This window comes from Gamsiella multidivaricata, assembly GCF_025024155.1.
Source record: "Gamsiella multidivaricata strain RSA 2152 chromosome Unknown BC939scaffold_39, whole genome shotgun sequence".
In the NCBI taxonomy this organism is placed as follows: domain Eukaryota; kingdom Fungi; phylum Mortierellomycota; class Mortierellomycetes; order Mortierellales; family Mortierellaceae; genus Gamsiella; species Gamsiella multidivaricata.
This window is the reverse complement of record NW_026251747.1, coordinates 196,236-209,225: the sequence shown is the minus strand read 5'-3', so window position 1 is coordinate 209,225 and position 12,990 is coordinate 196,236. Positions and strand designations below refer to the sequence as shown.

Here is a 12,990-nt window from a genome sequence, read left to right as displayed (position 1 = left end):
ATTACTGGAGTGAAATAGTGTATGTTTACACGGTGATTATGTTTAATCCTTCGATCTCCACAAACGGCGCCATCTCTTTAACGCTGCGCATAGCGAATGTGCTTCAGAAATGGCGCACCTTGAGAGATCTGAGTCTGTAAAGTCTAGATGCCTTAGCGGTACCTCGGACCCATCCTCCGTGACGCGTTCGACTAGTATTTTGAGCGCGTCGGCAGAAAAGTTGCTTCGACGAAAACCTAGCGTTTCCAGCAGATCGAGCTCAAGAGTCTCGATAAGTGTCTTCCAGTCTTCAGGCTGGAACCGAAGCCCAGGCAATCCAAGCTCTTGCAGTGGCTCCCATGTTGTCGACATATCCGTAATGGACTTGGTCGATCGAGTGACCAATGACTCCGTTGCTGTGATCTGTAGAAGGGAGTGCTCTTGGACGGACGGGTCGCTCGGGACAGTAGAGAGCATCGCAACAAGCCATGGAATGGATCCTTGTGGGAAGACAAAATCAGATCTGCTGCTCAGAGTGAGAACTTTCAGTTATGGCACACCACGTCTTGTTGGGAAGGCATGCGCAGGCCAAGCGATATCTGGACCATGCAAGGGGTCTACCCTGTACGAAGCAATGAACGGCGTCGCGGACACACCGGAGGCGGTGATGGCCTTTTCTAAGAGGAAACGGGGCGACGACCCAGCCACGGACAACCCCTCTCACACCAGCGGCAGCACCAGCAATTCCGAGAAGGCATACAGGCAACGGAAACTGCTGCCACCCTGTACGTGCTTGCCAACCCAACAACTCTCAGCATCAGCCTGGAGTTAATTCAGCGCTCAAAGGTGTTCATCGAAGCAAGGAACGAGACATTGCGACTGACGGCATTGTTGCACTTCATCGATGGGCAGGTCTATCGTGAGAAAGCGCCCCCGGGGAAAAGTGCCATGTTTTATACCCCAGCCGGCAATCAGCCAAACCTCCCGTGTCCAACAACCTCTAGTATACAAAGGAAATGAACCCGCACAAAAGGAAGTCGTCGACGCAAAAGCCAATAAATCTGTTTATTCATGATGTTCAAGTTCTGTAGCTGTAGCTCCTGCAGTTCCTGTTGCAGCAGAGTTCCATGGCGCTCTGGGCGTCTCATGTAAGGATTGTGAGTGGGGTTTTAAGTGACAATACCCTACGAACTGCAACCGTGATTCAGGGCTTGGTGCATGACCCTGTTCCTGAATCGCTGACCCGCTTGCCCATCCCGCTCCTGCTCCTGCTCCTGCTCTAAGAGATTAACAGGCAGCTTATCTTGGGGCAAAAGAGGGATTGGGTACTCGTGTATGTCCTGCTGCGTGCGCTCGCCTCGCGTATGCAAAAAGTTGTGAAAAATAGCGCAGACTGTTATCCAGTCCAAAGCTTTTTTCACATTCTTGTCATATGTCTCCTCTCGGATCCGAACCGGCAAGTCCTTCAGGGACATCCACCCTGCTTTCAAAATACCAATGGTGTGCTCGTTGCATGCGCGGGCATGGGCAACACACGTATTGAAGTCCGTCTCATCCTTGACCAGATTGGCCCCCTTGAACATTGACACGGTGACTGTCGAGACCGGATAAGCTGGAGGTACTCCCCTGGCGCAAAATACTCGGCCTGTCGAGTCCAAAGATCTGAACAACGAAAGGCGTAATGATCGTGGCAGCAACCTAAGGAGAACAAAAGGACAGCTCGCAGTGAGTCAGTGTTGTCACGGAGCGCCGGAAGGAAAAAAAAAAAAAGGATTTACATACCTGACTGACCAGCAGTATACAGGAAAATGATCTTCCTATCCATATTGCACACGACCTGAACGCTAAAAGAGTAGCGGCCATACCGATCATAAAAGAAGTCGCCATGGTGCGCAGGGCGCTGCTCAAGTGAAACTGTAGTACCGTCCAGAAAGCCAACACAACCGGGAAGGCCCTTCCTGGCCATTCTTTGCGAATGAAGGCAATGCTCTTCATCACCAGGCCAGGACAGACATTGTCCCTCTAGCGACAGTATCGCACGGAGACACCTGTCAACGAAGTTCACACATGATCCCTCGCTGTAGCCCTAGAAGTCCCCAAGCCGCATGGCGCTCATTCTATTCCCATAGTGGCTGAGGCGGGCAAGAGTAACGGCGAGCTGTATCATAGGATGGGTTTGTTCTCTGTTACTATTGTTCTTGAAGACGCAGTGGTCCTCGATCAATCGCAAAAGATGGAGAAAGCTCAAGCGCGTCATTCGCATGTATGCCAACCACTGCCTGTTTGAGAAGTTGCCAAGGCGGACAATAGTGTTTTGCTTATCCATTTGGTAGGCGAGGGGTCGCTCTATGAATCGATAGTCAAAAGAGAGTCGCAGGATTTCCAGCAGGTCATCTTCAGGGCTGCCCGGAAACAGGCTGACAGGATTCACTGCAAGGCCGGCCTGAGCCAGAAAGAAGTCGCAATGAGCCGTACCGGCAGCCTCGAACAGCAAGTTCATGCTGTCTTCTTCCTCCAGCAACGCCAACAGAAGCAACCTCTCCCATTCCTCCTCGAATGCCGATCGCGCCATGGCGGTGGTGTATTGGTCGGAGGAGTGGAGTGGGGAACGCGCGTCCTTCCCCTGTATGCAAGCAGCCAATCGAAGTGGAAAAAAAATAAATAAATTCACACATGCATGCGAAGGCTAGGTGCCTCTGGGCGACGGTACGAGCTCCGAGGGTCGAGTGGACTCCATGGGCATTTGGTCTCATCCAATTGCCATTTACCATCTTGCTCATCCTGACAGACTCCTCTGCAGAACTCTCTATCCCTCTTTTTCTCTAACTTCCTTTCACCCCCTCCCTCGTCACCTTCAGTGACCAAGCATGCGACAGCAGCGATTCCGACTGGAGAGCGAGGTCGAGACCCTGGCTGTGCGACAAGATGCTAAGGGCCGGTACTACAGCCAGATGGACGATATCCAGGACATTTTTCCTGATGCGGTCCGCTTCAAGGTCGGTGGCACCAACATCCTGTTCCTCCACGACGAGAACGGCAAGAGGTAAGTAGACTCTGGGCGCAAGCATCTTCCCTGCATGGACCATGAAACAAAGGGCGCTTTTTTCAGTTAAGGTATTTCCACCAACCAGACGCGCTCTGATTTTCTCACCGCAATTTTTTTTTTCAGGTACGATCCCAAGAGGATTGCACATTACCCCGACGACATTGTCGATATCGTTGTCGCCCAAGGCAAAGCACTGCTCTACTCATCTGCTTCTGTACAATGCGTTGCAGCCCAAGCCCATATGTCGCTCAGTCCCCCAGCTGTTGTTGACAACGACCACGACTATGTACCGCCTTGCCCAGCATTTGCCGCCAAAAGCAACTCCGTCGCCAATTACAACCGTTCTGACAATTGTGACAGCGATGACAGTTCAGACAGCGACAGTGAGCCTGTCTCCTTTGCCGATGCCATTAAGATTTCGAACGTAGAATCTGGCTTCAGTCCCTCACAAGTCCCGCCTTCACCGGTTTCATCTGCCCTCGAATCGCCCTTGAACCTGAACAGCTCCACGGTAGCGTTAACCTTAGAGCGCTATCCGTCGCCATCTAACATGGGCGCACAGTCTGCGAGTGCCCTGCCTTTGATCTCTCCCTCGTTCTCACTGGCACCCTCTGAGTACAAGGCTCCAGTGTCCACGAACGAAATCTCCCAGCAGGTCGCGCATCTGCAGTTCCAGCTGTCCCAGTCAACCAACTGCCAATCCGAGTACCACGGACAGCTGATGCAGCAACTCTTCCACATGCTGCAGCTACAAGCCGAGGCCAAGGCGCGCGACGAGCAGCTGCAGCGGACGTAGCAAATGACGAACGATCGACTTGTAGTGCTACAACAAAAAATCGAGGCGGTCCTGATCCAGAACTACGAGTTGCACGAGTATCCGATCCCGCGACTGTTCGTTGTCTTGCTAGGGAACAGGGAGGTTTCGGCCAGTGGCGATATCGACCCTGTGGCAGACGAGAAACAAGGGTTCATGGATATGGTCAAGGGCTGGGACCCGAGGAAGCTTATCCAAGAAAAGTTCCGCTTGTACTTTTTGTGCGAGTGCGGTGAGCATTCCAAGGCAGATTCCGAGTCCAGCAGCACATCCATGGTGGCACAGGCGAGCGAGCATCGGATCCATCTGGCGAACCACGAAGGATATGAGCTGGCAAGGCCTACCCAGTTTTTTGAGCGATATGGGCCGTATGTGCTGGGCATGCTGCTAATCCTGAGACACTGCTTGATGGCGACCGCGGTAGTGGCCCCGGCAGTCGGGGTTCTGAATGAGAGCCTGGGAAAGGTCGCGGACAGCATGGAGGAGGTGACGGGCAACACCTTGGAGGCCATCAAGGTATCGATCGACTTTCTGGAGCAAAAGCTCACCAACGAGAAGATTGCCGGCGCCGCTGGGACGGAGAGCGAAGCCTTGGAGGGAGAGCAGGACTTGTTCAAACATCTGGACGCACTTGAAGGCGCAGATCTGCGCCGACTGGAGACCTTCCTGCGTTATAAGGACAAGGACAAGATTCTGGGCAACCTCTATAGAATCACGACGTCGAAAGGCCATGTCAAGTGGGTCTGTCTCGAGCACTACCGGGCCTCCTATCGTGAGGTCGCCATGAAGTCGTTCCTTCATACAATCAATGTCAACCACGGTCAGTACGATCCACACCTTCGGAGAGTCACTGTCACGCTGGCCTCGTCCGTTGTCGCCAAAGACTTTTTCAGACAGCTTGGGAATCAGGCACCCGCCGTCAACGAGCTGCATGTGGCGCTGGACTGGGGTGTCAGCTCCTCGGATCTCAGCAAACTGGTCGACAGCCTTGCGAGATCCAACGTGAGGATCGTTCGCGTAGACTTGAAGGACGACAAAAATCCCACGCCAGACTTCAGACTGCTGGGCAAGGGTAGGTACTACCCCTTGCTGGAACTGTTGGCGAACCGCAAGATCCAACATTTTTCGCTGAAGCGACTGGACCTTTTTGCGAGCAGGACGTCCAACTTGTCCCAGGGCCTGCCGCCGTCGCAACTTCGCAGCCTGCACTTCATGAATCCGGTTCGGATCTCGGACCAGGATCGTCTGGCCAATATCCTGTACCATTGCCCGAACCTCGTGGAGCTCCGACTGGGGAGGAACGGTATCTCCAGGATGCAGCCGGAGCTCAGCCTAGCGATCGCATCGTTGAAGCGCCTACAGGTCCTTCATCTGTTTGGCTTCCGTGACGAGACAAACTCTGTAGTCAGGGACCTGCTGCCCGATGTCCAGGCCGCGACCGAGGTGCTCAGAGAGCTGGTCCTGGTGAACTGTCTCTTCGATTTACATGAGCTGCAGGAGACGGTCCAGACGTTCGCAAGCACACTCGAGGTCCTGATTTTTGACAAGGTCTACTCGCGTTTCGATGCACATACCGCCTTGGATCTACAACCTGTTTCCACAATCAGTTTGGATGACTCTTTCTCTACCAAGAGCTCTCTGATTCTATCCTCTCTCCTCCGCAAGGACGATATGTTTTCGCAACTGACGCAACTCGACTTGAAGGTGTTTGTGTCAGAAGCGTTGCTCGGGTTCCTGTCTCAGATCCTGCCACGGCTTCCCCTTACCCATCTGGGTCTCTCTACAGGCATGCACAGACTCTTTAAGTTCGTCAACTATGAGACCCTACGCTCCGTTTTTGTAGAGAAGATGAGTTCCATGGATCTCAAGCCGCTTTGGGATGCACTGCCGAACTCTCAAGTTGAATCGCTATCTATGGAGTACCTCGATGATGCCAACAAGGTTCCCAGCTATCTAGAGAAGGTTTCTTTGAAGCGTCTATGGGTCGGATGGACGGAAGCTACCGCACGGGACGACTCCACTGGGATCGACACAAACTTTAACGCTTTGCTTCATCTGGATTCAGATTCAGACACCACTACCGTTCCGTCCCTTCCGTCCATTAACTCCGCAAGACGCCTACAGCTGCGTTCCCGCTCCAGTCGAGTCGACTCTTGGCTCACTGGCTTGTTTAGATCTTTGGACCTGACGAGACTGGAAACCTTAGCCGTGATCAGTAGCGGGTATAGTCCGGAAGCGGAAGAAGTTCTGGCGGGATGGCGAGCGAGCTTCATGGACCAGTTCACCGTCCATCTAGGGCAGTACTACAACCCGCGGCTTCGCTCCAAGAAGGTGACTGCCTCGAGATACACAGATCCAAGCGATGCGGATGGAGATACCAGCTCGACAGAAGCACTGGGACGCGTCAAGAAGTACTACGCATATGACTATCTCTATTTGCGCTACAGTTTGATGACCAAAATGGAGTAGGGTCCTTTGCTTTGGCATGGGCGCCAGATACTACTTTGCATTTGGAAGTCGCTTTGCAATATACAAAGCATTAAAATCGTCTCCACAACCTCAAGTTTGATGTGTGAACATGTGGTTTTATGTACGATATACAACAGATATACACTTTCAATAATATACCCCATTAACGGATTACAATACAGACCAGCTATTGCGCCTTTTTTACGGTAATCTGTATTTGAAATATCAAACCTCACCACATGGGTTATTAAAAAGTCCTTTGATTGTAACACGAGGCGCCTTACTTGTAAGGGTCTCGCATAGCGATCGCACTTCAGAGTCACCGCTGGATTCGAAGAGAGCACTCGATGTGAAGTCCAAAACCATTAACGGTATTGCGGCGCCGTCCTCGGGAATGCACTCAACCAATACATGGAGTTCATTAGTTGAAAAGTCGGTCCCCCTGAGTCCCAGTGTTTCCAGTGTAGAGAAATCAAGTGCCTTGATTACAGTCTTCCACTCTTCAGACTGGAGCGAAAACACATAGAGCCAGACATTCCTCAATGGCTCCCATAAGATGGATGTATCGGCCTCAGTTACGGAGTACAATGCGGCAGGAGGTTCACTTAGGTTCGATGACGGTGGGGTAGGGATTATTGGGTTGCCTGGGGCAGAGACCATCGCAGCGAGCCATGGTACGCATTCTTGAGGGAAAGCTAAGTGGGCCTGTGTATTCAGGCCACTGCTGAGAATCGTCAGTGAGCTCAGCCTCGGCAAATCGCGTCTCATCGGCAAGATTTCCGCCAGACACGGAATATCCAGGTCCGCCTGTGCAACCTTTGCATCTAAAGAAGTCAGTTTCTCCTTGTGGCGGCCTAGTAGCCATGTCCCAGCTGGATTCCCAGTAAATGGACCTCGGAGGTAGATCGAGAAGTCCTGGAGCTTGTTTGAGCGACTGAGAACTCGGTCAATGCACTCAGCACCATTGGACGATAGTCGTGTTGGGTCCAGCGCAAGAGCCGCAAGGTTGGATGTTCTCTCTTCTGTAGATCTGTCCAGTTGTAGGGCGAGATCATCGTCAAGTTTTCCACGCCCGGCGTCTAATGTCACGATGGACCATCCATATCGACGGAATAGCGGCGGTAAATAATCCGGATCGGGCCTCCATTCAGATCTCAAATTGACATGAGTGAACATGTCATAAGCAACAGAATGCTCTGAGAATTGCACAGTGGATTTGATTTCATCCTCACGTTCCTGCCTGTAGTCCTGAGTGAGTTCGAGTCGCAACCGCTGAAGATCGTATCCTTCCAATCGCCATCGCTCTCTCGTCGATGCAACCAGCTCAATGATCGCATGAAATCGCTCGCTGTCGCATTTAAGGCTGATCTCCAATAGCTTCGGGTTCTCGTGTAGTATTTTAGCCAGCCGAGCGTCGTCCGAAATGCGAATACGATTCTTTATCAACAAGTGAGTGAGAACGCCTCGTTGAACAAATGTAAGGTGGGGTGGAGATGATGCCGTGATGCTGACAAACGACGCATTCATAGTCTTGATGCTCCACATGAGGAGCTCGACTGCCACACCCTTGGTTCTGAACTGAAGGCCCAGAGACTTGAGTTTTGGCAGAATGCAAATCTTGCTTAAGATCATTTGGTAGGCCTTGTCCGGATTGTCCGTATCCAACCACAGCTCCGTCAAATTGGGAGAGTTCTCAAGAATCTGGGTAAGTACTCCCATGGATACGTCATCCTCAAGAGGGGTGGAGCGCATCGTTATGACTCGAAGCTGAGATGCCATCTGGATATGAGAGCTGCTGATACGCGTAAAAAAATCGCTGAATGAAACGAGGTGCAGTGCCTGGATCCGCGCGTTAGACATGAGCCCCACGATGGGGTTGAAGCGGCGGTAGCGGTTGAAATAGTCCAATGTTTGTCCCTTGATGGCTTGACCCCACATGGTCAGACAGACGATACCCGCTTTCGTGACAGCAACAGCGAAGCTCTGAAGATCGTCCATTGATACGTCCCAGTTCAGTGTAATACCCAGCTCATGAACTCCTCGCGCCTTGATCAGACTGCCGTAAAACTGCGCCGCTTGAGTAGGAGACGCAAGAGTGATCTTGATCTTACCCAGCTGCTCGATAAAAGTCCCAGCATTGGCCTGGACAGTATCTCGTAGTTGCTGGACTGCCGATGCCCGATAGTTTTCGCGATAGTGGTCGATGCACACCCACTTGACATATCCCTCCGTCGTGACAATCCTGTATAGGTTGCCAAGAACGCGGCCCTTGTCCTGGACCTTCAGATACGACTCCAACTGTCGCAGATCTGCTCCTTCCAAGACCTCGAGCTTATCCATCTGTGTCTGTTCTTCGATCATGCTAATTCCACCGTTGGCGCTCTTTTGCTGATCCTCGATAAACGTGATGGTGTTGTCCACGAGAGACTCGATGTTGTGCTTCGTAAACTTAAGCTGACCCTCAGCTGCCTCGATACCTTCCATGACTCCTAGGTGTGCTAGTGAAGGCACCAGGACCCCGGCCACGGTGATCCCGAACTTGATCATCTGCATCAATGTCAGGACATAAGACCCGTACTTCTCAAAGAACTCGTTCGGTCGATCCAAGTCGTATCCCTCGTGTTTGGCCAGATGGATCTTGTGCGGAACCTTGGTTCCCTCAGACATGGTATGTGCGCCACACTCGCACAAGAAATAGAGTCGAAACTGCTCCGAAAAGGGCTTGAGAAGCTTGTCGCGAAGCCGTAGCGTCTTTGGGAGCACGATGAATAGACGAGGAATAGGATACTCGTGAAGTTCGTAGGTCTGGGTGAGGACAGCTTGGACATGGCTCTGGATGATGGCCAAGCGGTCGAGGGCCTGTTGTTGCAACCTGAGGATCTGTTCCTGCTTCTCCAATAACTGCTGATGCACCTTCCTCTCGTTCTCGTCCATCTGCTGTTGCATCTGAAGGATCTGCTCTTGAAGAGACCTGTTCTTGTCCATCTCTGTCTTGATAGTCGCACAAATATCCGAGTGACCAGACTGCATTGTAGCTACAAGGTTCAGTTGGCCAGACTGGAGAGTCTGTAGCTGTGAGCTGTACTTGTTGAGGTAGTCCCGGGCAGACATACTCGTCTCCTGCACCACGCTTTCCGTGCAGACTGGAAGAATCTGGCCCGATGGTTCCGAGTCCATGACGGGAAGGTTAGCTAATGTTTTTGACACAGAGTCGATAGCAACATCATCTCCTGATCGTGACGTTCTCGAGGCATCCATGGTCCCACAGTAAGCGACGATGACATTTGAATCCATACAAGTAGATGAGATCCTGGAATCTGGTGGGGTCTGCTGCTTGGGTGCTATCTCAGCTGTAGAGCTGATGACATTCTGTCCAGCGCTGCTGACAACGACCTCGAGCACAACCCCTGGACAATGGCTGATCCTCAGTGGGACAAGGCTATAACGAAAACACAGTTGTCATTGACCGTAGTTCAGTATACGATCTTTCGCTCCATACCATTTTCAGCCTTCATTTGTGCTTCCATCCACACTTACTCCTCTAAATTATCATCGGCCATGAAGAGGACGGCGTTCTCGCCGTTCAAGATATATTCAGCATCCTTAAAGATTCTCTGGATGTCTAACCACCGGATAATGCGCTCTCCGGTCGAGTTGTCCAAGCGAGTGGGGATGGTGATGACTTTAGAGGAGGAGCTGGCCCGAAAGGCTTGTGCATGGTGCTCGGTGGGGCCTGGGATCGTCATATTCCGTGATTTGCCGTGTGAAAGAAGAGGGAAGAGATGCAAACATTGGATTTGTTAGCAAAGCGGACAAAAGAAGAAAGGTCCACGGTGATGCATCCGAGCACCTTTGTACTTCGACCTGGACGCAAACAATGCTACCGTCACAGTAACAGGCTTATTTGTCAACGAACTAGACCAGGGTGATTTTTTGATCTCCTTTTGCATCTCATCTTGTCTTCCATTCGTATCACATCAAAAAAAGTGGACTATTTAGATTCAACTGGATGGCACTGTGTGTAGACATTATTTACTCCCGTTTGTCATACAAGTTGTTATAACCTAGGCCCGCACACCTGTCCCTCATAGACTATACGACTCGCCAAATAAAGACCAAAATGCAGCAGCAGACCTATTCTTCACTGCAAGAAAGAAAGCTTTTTTCTTTGACCTTGTCCTTGCTGTCACGGTTTGCTGGGTTTGTCTTTGTCATCGCCAGATGATTGATACGCATTTTGTTTACACTTTTCATTTTTAAGTTTTTTTTTTTACCTTGTTCCTGAAGCGCTCGGCCATTTCTCGCACGCCTATTTCTCGCACTATCCTCTCTACCACGAGCACCCCTCCTCTTCTTCTTCCCTCGCTTCACTCTTGCCTCCACCTCACCTTCGACCTCCACCCCCACCTCCACCTCCACCCCTACTCAGACCCAGCATAAGCAACTTGAGTGTGGGCGACTTTTCTTGCATCTTCACGTCTGCTCAGCTCTTGTCACTTTACATTCCGATGTTCGGCTCATTCACAAAGCTGGTCGTTGTCTCCGCCCTAGCTCTTGCGGCCTCCATTCAGGCACAGGCGCAGGGACAGGTATATTGCGGCGGTCAGGTCACTAGTAAGGCAACAATGTCATCCTGCATAGAAACCTCAGTATCAAACAGTTGACACTGCTATGTACCCGCTTTTTTTGCAGGAAAAACTCAGCGGCTCTTTATCTATTCCATACATCCAACAATGATTGCTCCTTCCTAGGTAACGGAACTCAGGGCACTTTCAATGTTCAATATTTCAACGACATTACATATGTGACAATGTTCGGACTGAACACAAACCTCAATGCTTCGGAGTCCTATGTCCTCTACTGTGGAGACCAGCCTCCTGGGGCCGCTGCCCTGATGGTCTACAACATCCCAACCAGTGTCGCCACGTTCAAGGTGCCATTGCAGACCGTTGCTGTTGGCAGCACCTATGTCAGCTCATATATTGAGGTACGTTGTTCCTTCTCTATCAATGGATAGAAAAGGGATGTATCAACCAGCCTCAGAATACTTACTTTATTGTCTTTTCAACTGATATGGCAGCTCATTGGCCGTAGGAACGCCATTACGGTGCTGGCTGACCCAAAAGATGTCGTATCACCCTGTCTTCAACAAATGTATGCTAATGGTTCCATCACCGCGCTGAATGATGGCGACCCTAACCAGTACAATGCACTGAACGGTAGTTTTCGGGAAAACCAACATACTGCTCAAAAAAAAGATATCTGGATCCCATCTTCCAATTCAGTGGACCCCTTGCTGAGGAGCGAGTACATTACCGCGGTGTCTTTATTCTTCAACGATGGACAGAATGGCGAGCTAGTTTACAGCAGGATTAAGGCTGCATACACCACTCTGCAGGCAGATATGGCGCGGATCCCTGCAGCCAACAAGAAGCGCATTGGCTGGGTGTATTACGACTTCAGTTTCCAGACCTGGAGACTCCGTAACAATGATTTCTCGAAGGGAATAATTACAGCTGCCGGTATGTATCCTCCACCGTGGACAATCCAGTTATTACCATTGGGGGATGGCTCTGTATGTTGGAGCACAAGGAACTAATATCTGCTGTTCTTTTGATTCTATTAGGTGGGATCCCATTCCCATTGAGTGGAGATGTCCAGGATGATGCCACCATTTCCGCAGATGAGATCAAGACCCTGCTTTTGAACTCCCAATTTGTCATCGACGAGACTAATTTCACTGGACAGGCGGCTGTTACAACCATCGATTTGTGGAGGAACCTTGCTGGTTTCCAAAGTGCCGCCGATCTCCCGGTTTTGATGAACAAGTTTGTTTACTCTCTCGACAATACCATTAGCGTAAGCGGCACAAGTGGTAATGTCTTCAAACTATTTGACTATCTTTGAAATCGAATGTGATAGCTTTGTGTGCTCAATGTGCTAACTATTGTGTTATATGACATCGGCTACCGTGCATTGTAGACGCTAACTACCGTCTTGCGTCGCGTCCTGACCTTCTTTTGAGGGACTTGATCTCGGTTCAGTACCCGCTCTATGGCGGCTCTTATATGCCCAAGTTTTTGAATAAGGGCTTCTCCTATGGCACAGGGCCTGCGTACACGCTTAACGCAACTGCATGCGGAACGGCAATCTACAATAGCGGCGACATTACGAATGCTGTTCCCCAGCTCTCGTTCACGGGTGATGGAATTGCGCCGCCGGCATTGGTTGGAAGCGGTATCTACGGATCGGCTACGGGTGGATCAAGCGGCGGCGGCGGCGGAGGGAATAAGACAGGCATCATTGTTGCAGTAGTGTGTGTAGCCGCGGTACTGGGCGCTGGCTTTGCATTCGCGTTCTTCAAGTGGGGTAAACGCGCCAAGGAAGATCGCTTTATCGAGCTCGAGGAAGAGATGAACAACGAAATTCCCCTACACTAGACCGGCGTCAAGTTTTTCGTTTTTGCGTGAGCAATACCCGCGCACGCTTCGTTCATGTAGATTATCATTAATTGGTCTTTATTCATCTATCTTCGTATATATTTTCAATGGCAATACAGAAATGAACCGAACACGTCCTTGGTTCAATTGCCCCAAAAGAGCTACGCCCAAGCCCAGAGGGGGAAAAAAATATATCTCTGTTTGGCATGGCCGAACGACAAGCCACACAATAACAAACTATT

At 50.9% G+C, this 12,990-nt stretch overlaps 6 protein-coding genes across 6 annotated transcripts; 3 read left to right on the top strand and 3 right to left on the bottom strand.

Annotated features, from left to right (window-relative positions):
- Window positions 1–42: 42 nt before the first annotated feature.
- On the bottom strand, window positions 43–487 carry BC939DRAFT_529580 (uncharacterized protein; the record flags this gene model as incomplete). Its single annotated transcript, XM_051561519.1, has 1 exon — window positions 43–487. The coding sequence occupies exon 1, from the start codon at window positions 454–456 to the stop codon at window positions 43–45; it is 414 nt and encodes a 137-aa protein (XP_051411458.1). The 5' UTR covers window positions 457–487.
- A 1,272-nt stretch (window positions 488–1,759) lies between these two features.
- BC939DRAFT_182952 (uncharacterized protein) lies at window positions 1,760–2,583 on the bottom strand. Its single transcript, XM_051550462.1, has one exon. The coding sequence runs from the start codon at window positions 2,549–2,551 to the stop codon at window positions 2,066–2,068; it is 486 nt and encodes a 161-aa protein (XP_051411457.1). The 5' UTR covers window positions 2,552–2,583; the 3' UTR covers window positions 1,760–2,065.
- A 565-nt stretch (window positions 2,584–3,148) lies between these two features.
- BC939DRAFT_453975 (uncharacterized protein) lies at window positions 3,149–3,846 on the top strand. The gene has a single exon (XM_051556006.1). The coding sequence runs from the start codon at window positions 3,267–3,269 to the stop codon at window positions 3,819–3,821; it is 555 nt and encodes a 184-aa protein (XP_051411456.1). The 5' UTR covers window positions 3,149–3,266; the 3' UTR covers window positions 3,822–3,846.
- A 337-nt stretch (window positions 3,847–4,183) lies between these two features.
- Window positions 4,184–6,403, top strand: BC939DRAFT_453974 (uncharacterized protein). The gene has a single exon (XM_051556005.1). The coding sequence runs from the start codon at window positions 4,221–4,223 to the stop codon at window positions 6,306–6,308; it is 2,088 nt and encodes a 695-aa protein (XP_051411455.1). The 5' UTR covers window positions 4,184–4,220; the 3' UTR covers window positions 6,309–6,403.
- A 63-nt stretch (window positions 6,404–6,466) lies between these two features.
- On the bottom strand, window positions 6,467–8,638 carry BC939DRAFT_453973 (uncharacterized protein). Its single transcript, XM_051556004.1, has one exon. The coding sequence runs from the start codon at window positions 8,304–8,306 to the stop codon at window positions 6,534–6,536; it is 1,773 nt and encodes a 590-aa protein (XP_051411454.1). The 5' UTR covers window positions 8,307–8,638; the 3' UTR covers window positions 6,467–6,533.
- A 2,067-nt stretch (window positions 8,639–10,705) lies between these two features.
- On the top strand, window positions 10,706–12,968 carry BC939DRAFT_493636 (uncharacterized protein). The gene is made up of 5 exons (XM_051559573.1): window positions 10,706–10,922; window positions 11,060–11,295; window positions 11,389–11,830; window positions 11,935–12,183; window positions 12,291–12,968. The coding sequence occupies exons 1-5, from the start codon at window positions 10,817–10,819 to the stop codon at window positions 12,746–12,748; spliced, it is 1,491 nt and encodes a 496-aa protein (XP_051411453.1). The 5' UTR covers window positions 10,706–10,816; the 3' UTR covers window positions 12,749–12,968.
- The last annotated feature ends 22 nt before the right edge of the window (window positions 12,969–12,990 follow it).

Excerpts from the sequence above, each read along its gene's own strand:
- BC939DRAFT_453973 (XM_051556004.1), bottom strand. The coding sequence starts at position 8,306 with ATGGACGATCTTCAGAGCTTCGCTGTTGCTGTCACGAAAGCGGGTATC.
- BC939DRAFT_493636 (XM_051559573.1), top strand. The coding sequence starts at position 10,817 with ATGTTCGGCTCATTCACAAAGCTGGTCGTTGTCTCCGCCCTAGCTCTT. Across the intron at positions 11,296-11,388 it reads ATGTCAGCTCATATATTGAG|CTCATTGGCCGTAGGAACGC; the intron begins GTACGTTGTTCC and ends CTGATATGGCAG. Across the intron at positions 11,831-11,934 it reads GGGAATAATTACAGCTGCCG|GTGGGATCCCATTCCCATTG; the intron begins GTATGTATCCTC and ends TGATTCTATTAG.
- BC939DRAFT_453974 (XM_051556005.1), top strand. The coding sequence starts at position 4,221 with ATGCTGCTAATCCTGAGACACTGCTTGATGGCGACCGCGGTAGTGGCC.
- BC939DRAFT_453975 (XM_051556006.1), top strand. The coding sequence starts at position 3,267 with ATGTCGCTCAGTCCCCCAGCTGTTGTTGACAACGACCACGACTATGTA.
- BC939DRAFT_182952 (XM_051550462.1), bottom strand. The coding sequence starts at position 2,551 with ATGGCGCGATCGGCATTCGAGGAGGAATGGGAGAGGTTGCTTCTGTTG.